Source organism: Myotis daubentonii, chromosome 6, assembly GCF_963259705.1.
Source record: "Myotis daubentonii chromosome 6, mMyoDau2.1, whole genome shotgun sequence".
NCBI classification, from domain to species: Eukaryota; Metazoa; Chordata; class Mammalia; order Chiroptera; family Vespertilionidae; genus Myotis; species Myotis daubentonii.
The window spans coordinates 54693040-54716806 of NC_081845.1; the positions used below are offsets into that span (position 1 = coordinate 54693040).

Here is a 23767-nt window from a genome sequence, read left to right on the forward strand (position 1 = left end):
TTCTGACAAACGTGATGTACTCCAAGGTGCAGTTGAGGCACCTGCAAGCTTTCCAAAGCAGCAGCCACAGCTCCACTCACGCAGCCCCACCCAATCCTCGCAGAGAAAGGCTGGGGAGGGCGGGGTGGCTGCTAACTAGGGGCACAGGAGCCTATTTAAGCGAGAAGGCCCAGCTAGGGGAAAAGACCACAGAGCCCACGACTCTGCAGTTTAGCTGTCCCTGGACATCGCAAAGGGTCACCCTAGAGTAGTGGTTCTCAACCTTCTGGCCCTTTAAATACAGTTCCTCATGTTGTGACCCCCAACCATAAAATTATTTTCGTTGCTACTTCATAACTGTAATGTTGCTACTGTTATAAATCATAATGTAAATATCTGATATGCAGGATGGTCTTAGGCGACCCCTGTGAAAGGGTCATTTGACTGCCAAAGGGGTCGCAACCCACAGGTTGAGAACCACTGCCCTAGAGTCATGATGGACGGCAGGTCCCACAGAAAAAGCACATTTATAGGGAGTGGGGGAGGATCCAGGAAAAGAATAAGCCCATTTGCTTTAACGCTTCTCTCTAACAATAGAACTTGAAAATACGTTATACATTTCCATATTATTGGACCTTTTATGATCAGGGATTCACAATGTATCATACAATGTCACAGCTTGCCTGCAATTTATTAATACATCTCCCCTCCCTCTAGAATGGAAAATTGTGTGCTATGGGTCTCCGATCAGAGCAGAGATAGACAGAATGGCATAGAATTGGAGATGAATCCACTTGTCTGTACAGAATAATAGGAAGTTGAAGTAGACTCCAGATTCCTATCCTTCAGCAAAAAGTCACTGCTCAATAGATTGGGTCAAGATGAGACAAATATTAAGCAATGCAATTTCCAAATTTTTGCTACAAAAATGTCATTAACTAAATTGATGATCATTAACCCCTCTACTAAAAAAAGCATTAACCACTAGATTAGCAAGTGGTTTCACTGATAAAGCATTTATCATTTACCTCAAAGAAAGTAAATGCAGTAATTTGAGATCTTTCTGTAAAAGATTAGCAAATGTGAAAAGCCAATCTTCTTAGAGAAGATTGCCTCTAATTACATTAGTTTGGTGACATTAAAGACTACTGACTGTAGCTAGGTCAAAGATTTTATCTTATTCACCTCTTTGTATCCTTGTATCCCCACAACTTAGGTCTCTGTACTTAGAAACTCAATCTTTCTAATATTTTTGTCCCTTTTGCCTCTTCCCATCTTTTGTCTACCCAGTATTTACTCCTTTTCACCTCAGAGAATTCTGATTTTGTTGGGGATGGCAATGTGCCAGCTAAAAAGCAGGTTTCCAAGTCTCCTTTGCATGTAGGCAATGATGTAATTACCTTATCAAAACTGCCAGATTGACAGTATTCTCTGAGAAAAAATAAAAGGGAGGCTGACCTAGCTTGCATGCATCTTTTCACTCCCCCACTCCTTCCTGCCTGAGACATCGTAGCTAGAACTGCAGTGAACATCTTTCTACCACGAAGTGACTTTGAGGATGGAAGCTAGACCTGGATGGAGCAAAAAACTCCTGGGACATTGAAGCCATGATGAAATTGCTATATCAGCCTGAACCACCTATCTTCACGGTTTTGTTTTCATTATAAGAAACCTTAACTTTCACCTGGTGTCTTTTCCTTGTTTCTCTTTCTCTCTCTCTCTCTCTTCCCCCTGCCCCCGCCCCCCCATTAGTCTCTTACTTGTGGCCAAAACCAGTTCCTGACTACATTCACATTAGTGATTCAGAAGACACAGAAGCCATATCTACTAAAGACAAAATAAATGACAAGTATGTTGGGTGCCGAAACAAAACAGGATTAAAAAATCTCAGTAGAATTCAGGTGAAATGGAACCAGTAATCATTCTGCATCAAGATTTAAAATCTTAACATGAGACTAGGATTGATATAGTTCATGACATAAATAAATCCCTGAGTTTTAGCTGTCTGTCATTTTCACATGAAAAAGCATAGTAGGAAACTATTGGGAAAAAGTTAACTTAATCCTGTGTTAGTAGATGTTTGTGTGCAGACTATAGGGAAGGATTTTCCCAACACTTGAAAGACAAACAGCTTATCATTTCCCAAGGCTTCAGAACTAGAACCAATAGCTGAAAATCAGAGATAAAGATGCTTCCCTAATACAGAAATGTTAAACTGAACTGCCTCACAACAAAATGATTGCCTGATGTAGTAGATCCCTAACACTGAAAGAGGAAATCAAGACTATTCCTGGATTTAGCCCTAACTGGTTTGGCTCAGTGGATAGAGTTTCGGCCTGTGGACCAATGGATCCTGGGTTCGATTCCGGTCAAGGGCATGTACCTTGGTTACAGGCTCCTCGCGACGTGTTTTTCTCACATTGATGTTTCTCTCTGTCTTTCCCTCTCTTGTCCACTCTCTAAAAGATCAATGGAAAAATATCCTTGGGTGAGGACTAACAACAATAACAAAAATCCTGGATTTATATGGGAGGTATAGCTCGATGACCTCCAAATTTCCTTTTAGCTCTTCAACATCCTATGGTTTTCATAACTAGAACATATATTGGGTAATGGCAAAATGAGACTTTGTATTGGCTATAGCACTATATAAACCTGATACCACAGAAAGATCTGTTTAATAGAGAATCACCTTTAAAAAAATTTCATGTACATAAATAGCAACATATCTCATTACAATGAACACTTTAGGCAGTTCCACAGAACTGGTTATAGTAAGATTTATCTTCTTTAAAATCATGACATTATAGTGATATGTAAGGTACTCATGTATGATTTCATTCTTTTCTCCGCCTTGAGAAATTCTAATTTCATTTCAAGGCTTGGATCAAATATTTCTACCAGAGAGCAAACTTTTGATATAAAATGGGGATAAATAATACCTATCACATAGGGTTGTTAAAGAGAGTATATGAGATGATCCATGCAAAACCCTGGCACATAAAGGTTATTTAAAATGTCAGATATTATAATTCACAAAATGGCTTCATTATATCACTTGCCCCTATACTACTGGCTTATACACTTGCATCCTCCTCTAAATTATGAACATCTTACATGCAGACAAGAGCCACATCCTTCATCATACCTTCAGAGTTCACCCACAGTAATAATTAAGATGTGCAGCAATAATTAAGATCTTCATAAATCTTACAGCAAAACTATGTTGTGCAAACTAAAAAGTCATAGCATTCTGAAATTGGAAGAAATCTTTAAAATACTTACAAATCAGAAGACTACAACTCAAAATGATATAGCAACTTGCCTAACGTTACATAAAGTAACAGCAAGATTTCATTTTTTTAAAACTCCAAATTGAATCTTCCAGAGATTTCCTGTATAAAATTGTTTCAAATATATTTGAAATACTGGTATCCCATGTAATGATCAACTGTGTCACACCCATTTTTAAAAACCGTATTAGACAACTAGGTACTAACTGATTTTGTTGGAGGTGGCAATATGCCCACCTGAGCAAAGGCACATTTCCAAGTCTCCTTTGCATGTAGAGGTAGTAGAGTGACTACCGTTTAGTCAAAACAAAACAAGACTTTTGACTGGTGCTTTGGAAAAAGTTAAAAATGTCTATAATCCTTACAAAGTGGCTCTAGCCTGTATCCATTATAAACAGTCGTCTAGTCATCTCCCGATTTTTAAAACTATACTTCAGTAACTGTTCAGCTAGCTTATTCTAAGTATTCAAAAATACAGATGACCACATTATTAGCCCACATCTCTATAGAATAGAAATAAAAAAATGGAAAGGTAATTTCTCTTCCAATGTCCAGAACTTAGCTATACACCCATTTCCAGTGTTAGCTTGCCATCTTGTGGCCTCTTATTCCTGTGCAGCTCAATATCTAAGCAACACCTATGGTAAGGCCTATGAAATTGATAAGCTTTATACACACTCACATCCACTTTTATTTTTATTTATTAAATATATTTTTATTGATGTCAGAGAGGGAGAGGGAGAGAAACATCAAACGATGAGAATCATTGATCAGCTACCTCCTGTACCTCCCACATGGGAATGGAGACTGCAACCCGGGCATGTGCCCTGGACTGGAATCGAACCTGGAACCCTTCAGTCCACAGGCCAATGTTCTAACCACTGAGCAAAACTGGCTAGGGCCACACTATTAAACTTACTTTATATGCAGCATGTAAGTTAATCACACCTGCAATGTCAATCAAGACCAACTTTCTTCCAGCAAAGGCTGACAAACCTTAAGTCAGAAAGCAGATGCTGGCTAGCTACACATGAATTACCTAATTTTAAACAAATGCTCGGTGAGACAAGTGCTCAAAAAACATCTGAATACTCATTAAAAAGAACATTCATACGTTTCCTGAAAAGGAGTGCACTTAACTTCTTTTGTTGAAGCCAATGTGATGGGAAAGCAAGGTAATAACAGGATTTACATGTAGATTTTACCAAGTTCAAATAATGACATGGTCTTTCTTTCACTCTGACATTATGAAATTGAGAACAATGTCTGCTTTCTCTGCTGAAGATACACACGCACATACACACAAAGTATTGTGACTACTATATAAAATTTCCTTCAAGCAGTTTTCTAAGGACTGCTAGCTTTAGAATACATGGATTTCTTAGATGAGCCAGGCACGTAAATTAAAACTGACAATAAACTCTCATGTCAGCTACTTCCCTTTTGTGGTTGATTGAATGAGTTAACATGTGAGGAGCTCAAAGTAGTGTCTGACACATGGCTATTTATTATTATGTAGTGTCTTCTCTAGAGAGAGCCAGAATTCAGTCTTGGGCTTCCTATGAGCTGTCCCAGGATATTGGGAATTCAGCAATTTGTAACTGCTGCTCCACTGAGCACACAATTCAATGTACATACCAGGCTTGAAGGCTCTGCGGGATCATGTCTGCCCTTCACTTCAATGTCCACTTCTGAGAAAAGCGGCCTATACAGATGCTATAGCTTAGTCAGTGAAAGAAAAATAGAAAAACAAACAAAAATCATAGCCAGGCCACTGGGAATACTGGGTTCCAGCCATAGATTTAAAATAAAAATTCAGATTTTTTTTCCCCTCATTGTCAGGTACATACACAGGAGTCATACAGTTAAAAGGTCAATGATTACACGCAACCATAACTTAGTGTTGGAGAGACCCAGACCATTACCAAATAGAATATTCTGAATATTTCACTCCTGGCAAAGCAGCTGTTTTTTGCCTTTCATACATCTGACTCATCTACTTTGGCTGGGAGCTGGTGTGGGATCAACTTGTATTGGAACAAACTAGAATTGTTCCTTTCAGTTTTTCATTTTATACTATAGACTACATTTAAAAAACTAAAGTGTAAGACACCTATGTATGCTTGAGATGCAACAGAACTTACAATTTTAACTTTCTTACTGAAATAAGTATGCTTCTCATACTTGCAATGAATATTTCCCTATATAATCCTGACACTCCCCACCTTTATCCTGCTTTGAAATGGTAATACCTTCAACAAGCTGGACAGCAGAGAAAGCATTTTGAACCAGGGACCAGACCTGTTTTGTTAATTTGCCCATGTCAGTATTCATCTATAAAATGGGGTTCCTAATTCTCCTGTTCTCATGGGGCAGGGCTTGAGAATTATATTTTACACTGCAGAAGTAACACCCAACTTATATCATGGGATCCAAAATTTCCTTTGAGGGTATATATACTTCAGTGAAAACTGTAATGCTCCAGTTTTAAGTAGCCATAATTTACTAAAAACATTAGGCTGATTTTGAAATTTTCAAGTAAGTAAATATGGTAAGTTTATCTATGTAAGTTTTAAAGAATGACCAAAATGACCTAGCTGTTTGAACATTTGGACTGTATTGACTTCAAGTTTACCAGAAATAGGTAACAGATTGATTCTTGGTATATTCCAACCCCCTTACCATCCTGTGTCTAGGTGTTGATTAGCATCTTGAAGCCTCCATATAAAAGAGGCTACTTTGGCTTGGCAAAGTGTGTGTGTGTGTGGGGGGGGGGGGGGCACTCCTCTTATAATGACTCCTAGGTGCCTGTTTCCCATTAAGAGTTTCCTGGTAATGATCTGCTCCACCTGTCCTCAGAAACCCAGTGACTGCTTGAACTCCTCATATATTTTGAATCAATCACCAATGCCCTGTTCCCCAACTAGCCTGCAGTGGGGCAGGAAGGTGAGGGTATTGAAAGGATGCAGGTGTGGTAACGCTGAAGCCTGTGTAAGTGCAGCTTCACAGTGAATTCTTTTGCCATGCCTGCAGCTATCTGGGGGATCACAAGAACCTGGTAGCTAAGATGGCAGTAAACAAACCTCTGATTACAAGTTTCAATATAGTGCTCCCAACACACAATTGACTAGAGTGCTGGTCAGAACCCATTCAATCTTTCCACCAGTGTGTCTCACTCACTGCCTTTTCTCTTAGCTTCTGCGGTTTAAGAGTACACAGCTCTAGGGAAGATGTCTAGAGTTGAGCCCTTTGTTATTCTGTGTTCTCTACCTTCATCAAGAGTCTCCTCTTTCATGGCTCCAGGTCAACTTTTTTCCTTTGTAAAGAATTAAACTGAAAACAAAAAATATAAAAATAAAAGTGGGTCTTAAAAGTAATCTATAGCCCTGGTTGGTTTGGCTCAGTAGTTAGAGCGTCAGTCTGCTGACTGAAGGGTCTTGGGTTAGATTCTTGATCAAGGGCATGTACCTCATGTGCAGGCTTGATCACCAGCCCAGGTCAGGGTACATGTGGGAGGCAACCAATCGATGTCTTTCTCAAATTGATGTTTCTGTCTCCCTCCCTCCCACTCTCTCTAAAAATATCCTCAGGTGAGGATTAACAACAACAACAACAAAGTCATTTATAAAATATCTCCCAATATTGTTTTCTAATCACCTGGGGAGAATTTTCTTCAGCTAACAGAACAATTTTTACAGCATCATTCCAGCTAAAGACACTTGAGCCATCTGTTACCTCATTTGGCTTGCCGGTACTCTCCAAATCAAGGCATGCACAAGCTCTGATAGGTTTATCTGGTTTCAACTCTCAGCTCTGTCACATAATAGCTGTGTAAACCCCTTAGGCACGACACCTAGCCTTTCCTCATCTTCTTCAATTTCATCTTAAAATGAGCTAAGAGCATCTAACTCTCAGGGTCTACGAATAAATAGAAATACAAGGAAAGTTCTTAGCACAGTGCCCAGCCAATAACTATAAACTGTTGCTATCATTAGCAGATTTGATACATGGAACCTAGGCCAGGAAAAGCTAGATACAGATTTCTGTTAGCTTTCATAGCTCACCTTTCCTCTTGGCCACTAAAGATGACCTTCTACTACTACCTATACTTACATTTTTACTATTCTAATTCCTCTCCCTGACTTTCTCCATGTAAGCATTCCAATCCTGCTCATTATGCTCTTTAAAAGGGGTCCTTCTAGAACGGTTCTTTGCTGCTTCACAAATTTATATTCTGCAACTTTAACTTGTATCTCCCAAGACTTTTGGGACAAGTGGATACTCTGAAAACTTCCCAAACTCCTCACATGTGCCATATAGCCTAGAGGGACTCTCTTAATCCATCTTCATAAACCAATTTCTACTGAACACATTTTCTGTGTATAGTCCACTATATTAGACTAAAAGTGCTCTAAATTTCTCAACTGCAACAGCCTTTACATTCTAATTCAGGAATCTACTTCTATGGCCATTTCCAGACACTGCAAGCTTCATTACTCCTAAAATCTTAAATTTCAATGCCCCACCAGTCTCTCACACCTATTTCTTGGCCTTATTCTCATGAAACCCTCCCTTTAAGAGCATAAGACCTCCAGTCCCTTCACCATTCCCTTTTCTTCTTGGCTGTTTCCTAACCCTAACCCCAGCCAATTCATGATGCATTACCCATACCAGGACCATGCAACTTTTTCCTCCATTCAAACCAAGGAAAACTCCTAGATATATTATCTAATCACTAAGTGCCATAGATTGTGCTCTCATAGCTCAGCTGAGGCTTAAATGCTGATCAGTAATTCCTGTATATCTCCTACTTAGCTCCTTCTCCCATTCTCATCTTACGCCTTCATCATTTATACTTTGATTTCCTACCCTTCCAAGGCTTGCTGTGGGGCAGGAATGTGCCCCCGCCCCCCCCTCGCAAGGAGCTCAACATTTCTACTTAACAGACTTAGTGCAAGAGATATCCTTCCTATTTTGTAATGCTAATACTTCCACTTACCTATGTTCTTAGGACCAGGTTCTACCTACTACTCTTCTTTAACTTTGAGCTCTATAATGGGTACCTCTCTAGAATCCACAAATATCAAAGACTAATCTTAAAAGCCTTCAAATAAGGTCAGGTACTAACCATGTTCCTTTTCTTTAGAGCAAGATACTTAATAATCCATTGCCTTCATTTCTTTAGTTAGCTCATTCACCATACAACTGCACGTAATTGGGAAATAAACATTATTTAGCATCCACTAAAACTTCTCTAAAGGTCAGTGGCCACCAATGGTTAATTCTAGTAGCCTCTTTATTCTCACTCTTACTTGCTCTCCCAGTGGCATTTGGTATAACTACCCTTCATCATTCTCTCTCTGGCTTTCATAATGCTCTGTATACCCTTATCGTATTTCCTGGTTCTCACCTATCTCTTCCTTCCCGAATCTTCTTTGCTATTTTTTTTTTTTTCTGCCCACTAAGTGCTGGTGTTCCTCAGGCTTCTCTCCTTGAGATCTATCTTTTCCTACATGCTTGCTGCTTCTTTCAACTTCCAGCAAAATGTATTAAGAGCTTACTATCTCAGGAGATACAAGAAAAATAATGCTTGTCCTCAAAGGGCTTAAATTCTAGAACTATGGTTTCAGACCCCTATAAAGAATTGATCACTACACCTCTGAGCCTTGATGACCTACAAGAACCTCAAACTGAACATTAACCTTCCTGTCAATCTTATTCTTACTGTACTACCTTGGTAAACAGCATCACCATTTACAATTACCCAAGTCAGAAACTTAAGTATTCTATAAAATGTTATTTCTCTCAACTTAACCCCTTTACCAGTCCTGTTCATTGACATTTGAGTATGTTCTATTTGTCTCCATTTTAAGAAAGGTTATGATACCCTCCAGAATCTATCTTCTCTCCTTCACAACCAAATATCCCCAAAATAGGTGTTTACAGTTGGGCTCCACTCTCCCCAAACTGGCTTCCATTCAAACTAAGTAACTGCAAGGGTCACTGATCATTTTCTTACCACTAAATCCAATGGATATTTTACAATCCTTATCTTACCTTAGTAGAATGTGACAGAATTGAACACACCTCCTTAAAATACTTCCATCAAGCTAGTCTCATGCTTTCCTACTTCTTCTTATCTACTTTTAAATAATGAGTTACTCGGAGTTAAGTGAACTCATTTTTTTGGTTGACTTTTCTTTGTTAAATGGCATTTAAATATATAAAATAAATATCAAAAATATAAATCTTTGTTTTAATATGGTTGCAAATATCAAAAAATTTCTTTATGTGACACGGCACCAGAGTTAAGTTAGGGTTTTTCAAAATGCTGACACACCGAGCTCAAAAGGTTCGCCATCACTGTGCCAGGCACTTTTCTATATATACTCTATCCCTAGGTAACCTTCCATGTACAATACTGCTCCTCTAAAGGGCTGGGCTGGTTTGAGAAAGTCAAAAGAAAACAACATAGCTAGAACACAATGGACAAAGGAGAGTAACACAAAGTGCTTAGAGAGAGAGAAGCAGAAGTCACAGTAAAAACAAACCATACTTTATTCAAAGGGCAGTGTGAAGACAATGAATGAGTTCCCTGAACCTGCCCCTCATCCAAAAATATTTCTTAAAAAGAAACAACCTAGCTGCCTGGTGGGGAATATTCTGGAATAAAGCCTATAAGAACATTATCGTGGTCTAGGCAAGAAATAATGGTGGCTTGGGTGAGACAAGAAGACAAGCAAGAGGGTTCTTCACCTAGTAAGTAGAAATAATTGTTACTTGTGACCTAACACAGGAAAAGCACATGAATTGGTTACTATGACAACATTAAAGAACCTATGTTGAGAAACTCAGTGACTTCACTTAAGAATACGGAGAAGAAACAGAATGATTTGGATGTGGTTTGCTTAGCTATCAGATGGACCAGTACAAGCCTGACCAAAGAAAAGTTTGGTCTTAGACGTACAAAGCTGGGCAGCAGATATATTAGTAATACTAAACTGCACAGAACCGACTAAATCATTTAGAGTGAGAATACAGACATACACAACGAGCCAAAGGTCAGGTGCTGGTAGAGGAACTAGGGTTGGAGTCAGTGATGGGGCAGCCAGAAAGGGTAAGAAGAAAAACCAAGAGAAAAATGTCAACAAGAAGAAGTCATCAAAACTACTGAATGCTCCTCAGGCAGTGATTGAGGGCAGAAAAAGAAACCCAATAGATATGGCACCATGGAAGACACTGGTGATCTTCACGAGAGCAACTTCAGAAATGTAGGGGAATACAAAGTGGGAGTAAATCAGAAGACAAGAAATGGGTGTCTGAGAAGGTAATTTAGATTAGCTATGGCGGGAACCAAATAAATGGCAGCCCCTTCTTTGAACAACAGTAGCTACTATGGTATACTTATAATGTTATAAATGATTTAATCAAGGAAGGTTAATGAGTAATTAAAAGTTTAGAAAGTGAGGGGTAATGGAATCCAGACTACATGGGAAGGGGTTGGTTTTTAGTAAGTATAACATAGTGCAGATATAGATGGGTTTGTTAATTTGGTGGCAAAAATGGTTAAAAGGGAATGAGAATATTGAGTGAAAGCATATATAAATCATTGGAAGTTTGTGGTAGTTACAATAAAACCATAAAAAAAACTGTCAGGCAGATTTCAGATAAACCTTCCAGGTGTAATAATTTTCTCCCATTCAATTGTATAGAAGTAGACAGAAGGTTTTGAGATTTTTCTAGATTATTACAGAGAGAGGCATGGTCTCAGGATATTTACAAGGGAGTGTGTTTAACAGTGGGATCTAGTCTCTTAAGATGAATAAGCCAATAAGTGAGCTGACCAACAGTAAGAAAGTACTGGTGGTAGGATTGATTAGTTATGATATGGTAGAATTTTTAGTGGAGGTCATTCGAGGTGAGCTGGAAAAAAATTGTGGTTGGAGAAAGGGAATGTTGAATCCAAGACTTGGAAGTAAGAGGTTTTGAATATTACATCTAGACAAGAAATAATGGTGGTGTGGGTGTAGAGCTCCCCATTTATAGGAAGATTATTGAAATGAGAGCACCTTGATTAAGGCCATTGGAAAATAAATGATTTGTGAGGCACAATAAATATAAAAATTAAACACATATAGAGAATGGGCATGTGACATTTTATTAATTCTCTCCGATGAGAATTCATGGGTGAGTCAGCCATACAAATACAGGAATAAGCATTCCAGACAGATGAGATGATATGAGTAAAGGCCTTGAGATGGGGGAAGACGCTTAGTGTGTGTTCAAAGAGATGGAAACATCAGGAAAGTGATAGGTAGCTAAGTATTTGGAGAAACTGTCAGGGACTTTGAGTAATAAGATTAGATTTTAATAAAAGTGCAGTTAGTTGGCATTCAATAAATATTTAAATGCAGGATGATACTCAAAACATCAATACATTCAATCAACTAGGATGGATAAATTGACCAGTCAGAATAATAACCATTAGTAAACAGCTAATCAAGCCACCTTGGTGCGCACCTGCTGATGATCAGTCCTGGCTAAATAAATGCCATTTTAGATCATTTCCCCAAAGTGTGCTCCTTACTACACTAATTTAGTGATATATACCTCAATATTAAAAAACATTGAATAGACCTCGCCTTCCAACCCTCTGGTATCTCACTACAATAAACATTTTGAAAAAGGCTACTTTACTGCTCTACATTTTAACACCTCTCATCCACTAGTTTCTCACCTCCATTAACATTCTTTTATCTGGCTCCCATCATTTTTTGTCTGCTTTTTTATTTTGTTTTGTTATTGTTAATCCTGGCTTGAGAATATTTTTTCCATTGATTTTTATTTTTTAAAATATATTTTTTATTGACTTCAAGGGAGGAAGGGAGGGGGAGAGATAGAAACATCGATGAGAATCATTGATCCACTGCCACCTGCACGTCCCCTACTGGGGATCAAGCCCACAACCTGGGCATGTGCCCTTGACTAGAATGGAACCCAGGACCCTTCAGTCCACAGGATGATGCTCTATCCACTGAACCAAACCAGCTAGGGCTCCCCTGATTTTTAGAGTGTGGAAGGGTGGGAGGGACAGAAACATCAATGTGAGAGAGACACATCAATTGGTTGCCTGAAACCAAAGTACAAGGCCCTGACTGGAATCAAACCTGGGACCCTTGAGTCCGAGGGCCGATACTCTATCCACTGAGCCAAACCAGCTAGGGCAAACCTCCTTGCTTTTAATCTCCAAGTTACCCAATGTATTCTCTCTATAGTGCAAATTATCTTTCTAAAATTGGTACCTGATTGAATTGTTCAATTTAAATGCATTAAGTAACCACTTAAACAATCAAACATAAAATAAGATAAAGATCAATATGGCATACAAGAACCTTCATGATCTCACCCATCTGCCTCTTTAGTTTCTCAAACTCCCTTCCCACATGGACCACTTACAATACCGCAAATGCACTATGCCCCTTTATACCTACATGCCTAGAATTCCTTTCCCCACTCTTACTATCTGATGTCTACTCATTCATCTTTCAAGACTCATATTTTCTATAAGACTTTCATAACTGCCAACCTTCTTTCCCCTTACAAAATAAGAGCATTCTTCCTTTGATGTTTCTAGCTGTAGTATTTACATACTTTTAATAACTATAGCAACTGTATTTGATAGCTTAATAATCAAAATTTGTCTTGTTAAAACTCTACCTCTGCCTAGCCCTTTAAAAAAATTTAACTATGCTGAATTTAACATTACTGAAAATTTCCCAAACTGTTACATTTCACTTAACACAACAATGTATTTTGAATAAATAACATGTTCTGATCTGTAAGATTCAAATTCTTTGGGTTCAGAAGAGAAAAAACAACAATTTTATAATGATGAAATCTTAGGCAAATTGAGGCTGCAGGGAAAATATATCTCAAGACAAATGACTAAGGAAAAGTATACCATGAAAAATATATTCTTTATGATTCTTTTTTTTTTAATACTTAGGCATTACATTCCATATCAAAGCTTACCAACATGCTATTCTATAAATTCATATTTATTTTATACCATAATTTGATTATTTCTGTTCCATGCTAAAAAGCCCACTCTTCCATATAACTTTTAGCATACAGAACCTGGAATATAAAAAATTTAACTTAATGTTGTCAAACTCTTCTAACATATAGGAGAACCATTACAGAAATGTCTAGTGGTCGATGTTCTTAAGTTAATGAGCAAAAGAAAAGCCCCAAATACATTCACATTTTCATTTAACAGTGGCTCATCACTAAATTCATCAGAAATAAATCTACTTGCCTCTGCACAATATAGGGAAATTTTGCCAAATGCCTACCTTTAAGAGCTAGATCAACTTTGAAGAAAAGTGTACAAAAACATAAGTTGTTAACAAAAATTTAATATTAAAATTAGTCAAAGTTATTGTTAATATAGGAAAGAAAACATGTCTTAATCACCCACAAGAACTTTTATTTTAATAAATAACAGTGGACTTACCAAAGGGTAGGGATTTTAATGTGTCAAGTTTTATGGATATTGGTAATAAACCTTAAGGAGGTGAAACCAACTATTCAATATAACCCATTAGGCCCTAAAAATAAAACTATAATACTTGCTCATTTATTCAGAGTACCAGCAATTTCAGTTCATGTTAAGTGCTTCATTTTCCTGTAAATCTGATGTTGCACAGGGAATTATACACATTTTCGTATTATCACAATCTTATCAATATCTCAGGCTAATAATATTGTGAATGCAACTGGTTTATAACAAACACAAAGTCAAAACTCAATGCTACTACTTATGGCAAACAGAAACAAAAGTCAATTTGAAAGGATGTTTTTCTTTTGTTTCCCATGCTTTTAGTTGGACTTCAACTAAACTCTCGTGAAATTAACTTCTATCTCTAGCTGTAAATCCACAGTATAAATATGGTAAATAAAGCCAAACTATAAGAGCTAACTATGTACTGAATAACCAAGATAATCAATAATAATAACTAATACTGCTCTGGAAGACCAATCTAATGAAAAAAGTATCACTAGATTTGGTGGGAAATACAGACAAATCTGTACAATCTAACATCTATAAACAGTAAAACCGAAACATCCAACTTCCTTATAGAAAGTGTTTCAAAAGACTCTTGCATTTTATAAACACAAGATGGGCTCACTTTGATGATACCAATTTTAAGATTTATAAAAATGTTTAAAAAAATTTTCCACAAAAGTTTATACAGTTTAAAGCTATACACCAATCTATAAATCTCAGAAAATGGGAAAAAAAAAACCTTTATAAGATCACATGTATAAAACAACAAATGAAATGTGATTTTATTTAAGGCAATACTGGGCTACTTCACAAATCACCACCTCAAATATTTACACTGCTCCACACTACTAGTTTCTATCACATTCACAAAGGATTTTTTTTTTTTTATAATACCAAATGTTTAAAATCTTTGATGTAAATTCTTTATTCACACTTCCATTATATATCATGGAATCATATTATCTATATCCAATTAGAAGCAGAGGAGTGGGGGTACTGTAGCTATAGGAAACTGCTAAAGAATCTGCTTTAATTTCACATAAATACCACCCTAAAATCCTGGATGGCAAATTTACAAAGCAGAGCAAGGTGTTGATATAATGTGCCTGCTTTGTGAAAAGTGATTTTGAGATCATCTTGTAAATAAATGCTTTATGTAAAAATTAATGAACTATGGCAGAGTTTCTAGTTTTAGTTTAAAAAATTCTTAATTTAAAACAATAAAAGAAGTTTTAAAAACTTGCTTAGTTAAAAATTAAAATTCCAAATATAAATGTGTCATTTAATAGTTTAGACTTACATACTGCTGGTGGCAGCAAATGATTTACAATAATAAATATATACAAAAAAGATATCTACAAACAAAGAGTACTGTTATACATGAGCAGTGATTGGTGAAACAAATCAATCTCATAGATAATTCATTTTAGTTCATGAAAAGGACAATTGGTTCATAGAAATTTGAGGTTTAGCTCAATATTTACAATAACTTAAGTTTTGATTCTGTTCTTCAAGTCCCATAGGGATAAAAAAAGTTTTACATGACAAATGTCATGTGTTGTTGTTTTCTTTTCCTCCTTTTTTTTTTTGGCAAGGTTAATTCATGTCAATAACAAAAAATAATGAAAAAGTTTCACAATTCTAGCATGCTTGATGGCTATTTAAAATAAAATTCTAAAGGACATATTTATAGCACATTAGTTATCAGTACTGTCCTCTCCCTGTGGCTTTGCCCATACTGATTTCTTTCACAACAGACACAGATCGATCATTTGAATGTACTTCAAGTTTTTTCAGACTGACAGTAGGTTTCATTTCCTGAAGTTGCTTTAAGACAAGCTCGGTGCAGTCTTTCAGAGTCTTGTCTAAAACAATCTTTACATTATCACTGCACTGAAGCTGTGATGGATTGGCAAACTGTACAAAGGTTTCACTTTCTTTATGAGAACACATATGATTTCCACTACTCACAGCAGTCTTGTCAATATTTTTTCTTGAATTTGAATGGGATCCTTTTTTATTTCCACTATTTGAATGCTCTTTGTCAGTATTTTTCTTCTGCTTCACTGCAGACTCCTCAAGAAACTTCAGAAATGATACTTCAAATCCCATCGGTTTAAATGAGCTCCAGTCAAAAGATGCAGGATGCTCCTCAGTGGTTTGAATTGCAACAGCAGTTTCTTCTTCTTTATGCGTATTACTTAATTCAACTGCTGGTGCTGGTTCAGTCTTTTCAACTTTCCTCTTTTTATTTTGGGCAACATTTTTTTCTTTATTACCTCTCTTCAAATTACTTCCTTTTTGTTTTTCTGGTTGGCAGGGCTTATTTTCCTGGAAATCATTATTCACATTTGGAGAGGTATGAACTTGGGTCTCCACACTTGTGTTGTCTTCATTTATTAATTTTGTAATAAATAATTCTGTTAGTTCATCCATTTCATCTTTTTCATTTTTTTCAACTTCCTTCTGTAGAACTGTAGTTGTTCTTGAGTTATCACTGCTCTCTGATACACATGTATCAGATTCTTTGACATCATTCTTATCAACTTCTTGCTGAGAGGTTTCTTTTAGTTGTGAGTTGCAACACTGTTTGAAGACAATAAGAAGATTGCGGTGCTGTGATGTAAATGCTTTAGATAATTTATGGCATTTATAATGTCTAATTATATTGCTTTCACTTGTAACAACTGATGTACACCCCTTTATCATACATGGATATTGGGTTACAAAATTGCTTGTACATTCAGATAAGGCATCATTTCTTGCCTTTATAGAATATACATGCTTTCCACGTTTCAGAGAATAAGGCTTATTTTCTTCAATCTGTACAATCTTTGCATTTTTGTTTTCTAAATTATTTTTTTTCCTTCGTTTGATCTTAGGCATTTTGGTTCCTTCCTTTCCAGATCTGTGTTTTGTCCCCCGATATTTAGACTTTGTCTTTTCTTGGTTTGCTTTGCTTGATATATTTTCCTGACCAGATGTTAATCTTCTTGGCCGAATCAAATGAGCTTTATGTTTATCATTATGCTTATTAAAAATGTGTCGAAGGAGATTAGACCGAGTTGCATATATACGGTCACAGCCTTCACAATCACACTTGTATATGCCATCTTCTTCAGTTTTACTCCCCCTTATCCCAATTCCATGGTCTGCCTCAAGATGAACAACATAGTTCAAATATGTGGTAAAGGAAGATTTACACTCTAACTGGTCACACGGAAATTTCCCAACATCCACGGAAGCAGTCATACTTTCAATTTCTTCAGGAGTCATTTCATGAAGTTTCATATAGTGTTGTATTAAGCCAGTAATAGCTTGGAAAATTCTAGAACAGTCACTGACCTGACATCGAAATTCTTTCACAGTTTGTTTAGTTTCAATTTCTTCACTTTCTTTACCAGTTTCGCTTTCCTCTTCAACCTCTGCAGAAAACGCAGGAAGATCTGATTTGTGTACAGCCTGGTAATGCAGTATTAAGTTTTGCTGTATTGTAAAGGCAGCAAAGCAACCCTGATGAACACATCGATAAGGTCTGTAAGGACTGTATCTTGTTGGAAACTCAACGGACTGAGAAACTGGCTTCTTGCGTTTTTTCTCCTCCTTTTCTTTTTTATGTCTCCTGATTTTCCGTCCTTTGGTTTGTATGTTTGTGAGAGAATTTGTATTACACTGTTCTGAAGTAACTATACTCACTTGCGAAGAACTTTCTGTTTTTTCAGAACTTTTTTTTTCTGTAAGTTGATTTTCTGGAATCACTGCTATATTACTGAAGGCATTTTCCTTCATTGCTCCCAATTCCATAGCAGACTGAAATTCCCTTTTATTTTCCTCTATCATAGCTAGCTGTCTTTTTACTTGTGTTATTCGTGAGACTGACAAACTTTCATTCTGAGATTTTCTCCCATAAGGTCTTTTTATTTTTAACTTTACCATTTCCTCTGTTGTAAAATGATGTACCAACTGACAGTGCGCCCGGAGGTTAGAATTTCTTGTAAATGTTTTTGTGCAGGTAGGTACTACACATTTAAATGGAGCAAATTTCAACTGATTCTTCTTAATTTCAAGTATCATCTCTGGAGTGTACTGATGAATTTTACCGTAGTGCTTAAATAGTGCATCCTTTGTCATTGCACTGTAATTACAGCCTTGGTTTTGACACACAAAGGGTTTATTAACTTTGTCAATAAACTGAATATTTATCATTTCAGAAACTGGCTGAACGACTGTAACATTTGGAATTGCTTTAACAGGAGCAGGAGTCAGTGTCACTGATGTATTTATTAGTACACATTGGGATGCTGGAGTGGATAGGTCATTTTCTAATTTTAATTTCTGTAAGCCTTCTAAAATTTCCTGTATTTGATCCTCCTTATGGAATACTTCAGACTGAGGAATGTTACTCTTTGTCGGCACAACACCTACAAAGGAGGAAAACTGAGAAGAGTCAGGTAATTTGTTATTTTGTACAGTGTTTACTGAAGGAAGTTGAATGTTATAATTTATTTGAGCATTCTGTGATGTTTCACCAACACCCTGAGATCCACTTTTTACCTCAAGTATTTGAGAATTCATAGCACTTTTAATAATTTCAAGAGTCTTTTCAAAGTTTTGTATAACATTATCTTCAGTAATCTGCAAATCAGAATTTATTGAAGTGCATGAATTCAAAGCCATCATTTGGGAATCACCATTTTCAGTTTTTAATGGTAAAGGAGCTAACACTGTATGAGACTCAAGATTAGTTTTAAAGTTTTCTTTCACATCAGTCAGAAATAACTGATTGTCCACATTACTTAATTTCTGTGTTAGATTTTCCACCAAAGCCTGAGGTTCACAATTTGGAATTACGTTTGAATGAAGGTTAGCTGGTATCTCAATACTCTTTGCTATAAGTCCCATTGCTGTTAAGTCATTAGTTACCAAGTTTTGGGAAGCATTAGGTGCAATTAGCGGAGGAGTAACTTTCTTTCTTCTCTTAGAAGCACTGTTTCCCTTTTTATTTAAATGACTGGACCTTGTGTTCTGAGGACCACTTATAACTGAAACACGTGAACTGTTACTGGTAAAATTTTGTGATGGCCCACTAGAATTAGGGAATGTACTAGAGCACAAACCATTTTCAACAGTCTTCAGTAGTAAGTCATTTGTTGGAAAAATGGGCAAACTGCTGCATTCCTCAATGGAGGGAGTTTTGGAGTTTGGTGTTCTATTCTGGCTTGTCAGCAGGGAGTTTGGGTGGCACACAGTCTGCAACAGGGTTGGTGGCACTGCTGGATTTGGTCCCACTGTAGCATTTACTTGTGCTGCATCTGAGACACAAGCTGTTGGAGCTTGAGAAAGCATTTCAGCACCCTCAAATGTACTGGGAATGCCAGCAGTTTCCAAAGCCTGTTTAATAATTTCACTTCCTTCTTGGCTAACACTTGTATTAAAGTTAGTCATACCAGTCCTAGGAAATGTATTTGGTAAAAATGTTGAAGAGCGATTTTCAGCAGCAAGAAGTTGCAGGAATGATGGATCTTTAAAACATGTTTCTGGATTGAAGGCAGACTGTTGTGGCTGCTGCAAATTTATTGCATTTGTGGAGAGAATCATGCTGGCAAGAAGAGAAGGCTGTCCATTACTCTGTAGAAGTTCTTGAGCAATTTCTGCTCCATCCAGGGGTTTACAATAAGATCGCTTAGACAAGTGTCCACCCAGTGATCTGGGATTGGTAAAAGCCCTGTAACACCTGCTACAGATAAATTTCCCATCTCTGATAATTGCAGGCCACTTAGCCCTTTTGTTGTGCTTGGGTTTTCTTTCCTTCCCATTTGGGCCTCGCCCACGGTCTTTTTTAACTTTCTCAGGAGCAGATTGTTGCGTACTGGTGCTGCTGAAGTCATTTGCAACATTTACTTGTGAGGGAAAAACTGCATTTTCAACATTACCTTTCAGAAAGGAGGAATTAGTGTTTCCTTCAATCTGCGAGGAAAAATGATTTGTATTGTTTTCCAGTTGAGAAAAAACAGAATTAGTTCCACTATCTGCTGGTGAAGGAAAGAGAGACATTGAACTACTTTCTGCAGGTAAAGGAAGGAAAGGATCTGAGCCACTGTCAATATTCAAAGGCAAAACTGTTTTGGTTAGATCTTCCATTTGTGCTGGTAAGGTAGTATTAGACAAATTTTCCATCTGGGAACATAACATACTACCATCCTGTTCATTTTTATCCTGAGAAGTTAAATTTGGATTTATGACACTTTCCACTGAGGGTAACAATGGAGTTGATACACTGGCTAACTGAGCTGGAAAAATGGATGATGAGACAGGCTGCAACTGATCGGAACAAGTAGAATTCCCATTGGCTTTGGTTTGTGGTGTAAAAAATGCATTGTTAGAGCTGCTCACCTGTGATGGCAAAAAATAAACAAACTTTCCATTATTTGGTACATTCAAGTTGTTAGATTTCTGGCCTTTTTTACTTTTGCATTGCATTTTAAATGCAGCATACTGGTCAGGGTGTGCTGTCTTCATGTGCTTCCCAATACTCTGTGAAGAATTATAGGTTCGAGTACATCCCTCAACCTGGCAACTGAACTTCTGAACTGGCGCTTTTGGAGGCACTGATGGAGTTCCTAAAGAACTATTTAGATTGGGCTGCGATGGAACAAATGTGATACTTTCTAATGTCTTAAGGGGTAAATTATAAAGATTGGCCGATGTTTTAACATTACCTCCACATTCAAGTTTGGATGTTGGCAAACTGTTTTGAAATCCTGTCTGATTTTGCACAGAAAAAGTCATCAAGTTGTTCACTTGTCTTTCTAAGTTTTGTGGGGTAAGGTCACCTATTTTGAGCGTTTCTGAATTTACTAAAGAATTCTGAGTAATCTGGGCTTCATTAAAGCAATCCTGTTCTTTTCTCTCCTGGAAACTTGGATGACACAAATCATTACAAGTATCTTCAACTACTGTATGTATGTTTGTGACCAGTGATTCTCCAGTGTCTTCCACAGTTGAGTTTTCTTGCTTTCCAAAGTTATCCTCAATTCCCTGATTGAGGGACACCTTAATGGACACAGCCACTTCACTGGCCTGTAGCAGAGGAGTAGTAGCAGGATTTTCCAAACCATCTGACAATGGTTCATCAGCTTGCCTGAGCTCAGAAGCAGAAATATGGTCTTGTTTGGCCACAGCTGATTCTGCATTGCTTTTATCCCAAGCATCACGTCTATCTGTTGATAATGTATTTTCAACGCTATTTTGTGAAGGAAGCATAGATCTTTCTTTATCAGTTGTCCCTTCTGAGTTCTGATTCACTTTGGGAAGCTGATCAGAAGCTCCAGAAGAATTAAGTTGGTCTTCTGGAGGCAGTGCATTTTCAGGAGTGCTATGATCATCCAGATGCTTTTCTAGCTCACTCTGAGAACGATACACTTTACCACAACCTGTGAACTTACAAGTATAGGTATTATAATGCTGTGCTTCATGATCGTATAGTAAATAAGCTTCTGAAAAAATCCTGCCACATTTAGGAAACATACACTTTGCTCTAAAAACTTGATGCTCCTTTCGGTGGGTTAAGAGCTCTGCGTAACTATTAAAACCAGCCTTACATTTCATCTGTATACAGATATATGGTTTACTGCCACAGTGCATTTGTAAGTGATCATTGAGATGAGTAACACTTACAAAATGGCGTCTACAGTACTGGCAAATAACTTTTTTGCTTTGCATTTCAAGAAAGCGCTTGGCATCTTCATTATCCTTATGCCCCTTTACATGAGCAATTAGATTTTTAAAGTACTTAAAGCCCTTTTTACAAAAAGTTACAGGGCAATTAAATTCATTGACAGGTATTGGTTTCTGGACTGGGATGACTTCTGGCTCATAAGACTTATCTTTGTCATCATTTTCATCATCTGAACCATCATTGTCATTAAATACTATAAAGTCTGTTGAATAAAGACTATTCTTTTTTATAGGCCGCTGTTCCTGCTTGGCTACAGCATTAATCTTCTGATTATCATTGGTAGTTGTGATCTTAGGTGGCCTTCCCAATCTTCTTAATGGTTTCATAGCTGCTAGTCTCTCTTTACTAGATTGTTTAACATGCAATGTGACATGAGGGACAAAAGTTTCTTTAGAATTAAAGTTCTTTGCACATATAGGACAACTGTAAATCCCATCTTTGTAATGTTTTTGAGCATGTCGTACTATTCTATGACCAAGAAATTCTTTGTCACATAGCACACAATACTGCATGTAGGCTTGCCAATTCCGAAACCTAGCAGATATAAATCCTCTCTCTCTTAATTGCTTTATCTCTCTCTTCTTCTGCTTTTCATCACAAAGAAGGCCAGAATTAGCACCAACTCCACCAGAAAGTCCATTCACAGAAGTTTCTTTAGTCTCTTCCTGGTAGTCTACTACTTTCTCATAAACTTCACTGTCATTTAGTTCATCAATTGAAGACACAATGGATGCTTCTTCCCCCATTAATGCAAGACACTGTCGTTTTAAGGTTTTCCAGTCCCAGAATTCTGGATCAAAGGGCCACTGAGTTTTTAATACAAGTAAGAGCTCACAGCGTAGAGAATTTGGTATTGGAAGATTCTCTTCATCATATTTCTGGTCTGGCTGGTTATATAACATTTCCACAGCATAATATGCATCTACTGTAGGCTCAATAAGAAATTCGCTCAGTTGACAAGCACGTTTAACTTCCAGATCATCAGGCAACAGACAAGAAATGGTCTTGCAAATAGATATTTTCACTTCAGTATTTTCTGTAGATTCCAAGCGAAGAGCTTTTACACATAGTTCTATACAGGTAGCAAGTCCAGCACCTTCAGTCTGTGAAAAAACAAATAGGAAATATTAACTTAATCTACATTAATCAACACAGATTTGTGAATTTAATAATTTAAAATCAAGGTTTCTCAAATTTTGCAATAGCCAATGCATGAAAAGATGCTCCTTATAAAGCACTGCAACATAGCCTGGATTGGTGATGGTGTGTGTGTGTGTGTAAAATGAACTGCACAAAATAGCACAGAAAGCATAAGCATTGACAGCCTGGATTATCTAACAGCTAGGCAAACTGGGAAGTTATTTAACTTCTCTGACCTTTCATATCCCACTTATAAAATAGAGATTAAAAAAAAGCATAAACTTTATCAAAAATCTCATTTCCTAACTTTGCATTCGCAACCCTTCTGAAACAAAACCCAATTACAAAATGATAATGTCCTCATATTTCCTGAGTAATAAAACAAGGTTTTCACTTTTAACAGAATAAAGTTATTTGATCCTTAATAGTGGAGATTCTAGTTCTATCACAAAATTGAATGTCAAATTACCTACCTCATGGCCAGATCAGCTTAAGATTTAGGAGTACAAGGAGACATAATAAACTTTTCCCCTTTTTAATTAGCATCTTGCACTGTTATTATAAGACTAGAGAGGCCTGTTGCGCGAAAAGATTCGTGCAACAGGCCTTCCCTTCCCCTGGCTGCTGGCACCGGTTTTCCTCTGGCACCTGGGACCCAGGCCTTCGCTCTGGCCGAAGTTGCCTTCAGTCTTCACTTTGCGGCTTGTGCCTACTTATGCAAATTAACCGCCATCTTTGTTGGTGGTTAATTTGCATATCTTGCTGATTAGCCAATGGGAGGCATAGCGAAGGTATGGTCAATTACCATGTTTGTCTATTATTAGATAGGATAGCAGTAATGAATGTAAGTCATTTGAAAGATACATGAAGATAAAATGGGTTTAAAAGGGAATATATATATGAAAAACAAGCCCCGCCAAAATATGTGGCCACATTTATGAGAATGAAATATGTGTTGTATCAGATGAAAAGGCAAGAAAGAAAAGAAGTCAAAATTGCTGACAGGGTCTGTATTTTCACAGATTATGAAGAAAACTAAATATTTTA

At 37.1% G+C, this 23767-nt stretch overlaps 1 protein-coding gene across 4 annotated transcripts in view; it reads right to left on the bottom strand.

Annotated features, from left to right (window-relative positions):
* Positions 1–13738: 13738 nt before the first annotated feature.
* ZNF292 (zinc finger protein 292) overlaps positions 13739–23767 on the bottom strand; it is a 74933-nt gene continuing 64904 nt past the window's right edge. For all 4 annotated transcript variants that reach the window (XM_059701014.1, XM_059701015.1, XM_059701016.1 and 1 more), the window contains one exon: positions 13739–22683. In XM_059701014.1, coding sequence (XP_059556997.1) covers positions 15547–22683 — 7137 coding nt within the window. In that variant the 3' untranslated portion in view covers positions 13739–15546. The remainder of the gene's footprint in view (positions 22684–23767) is intronic.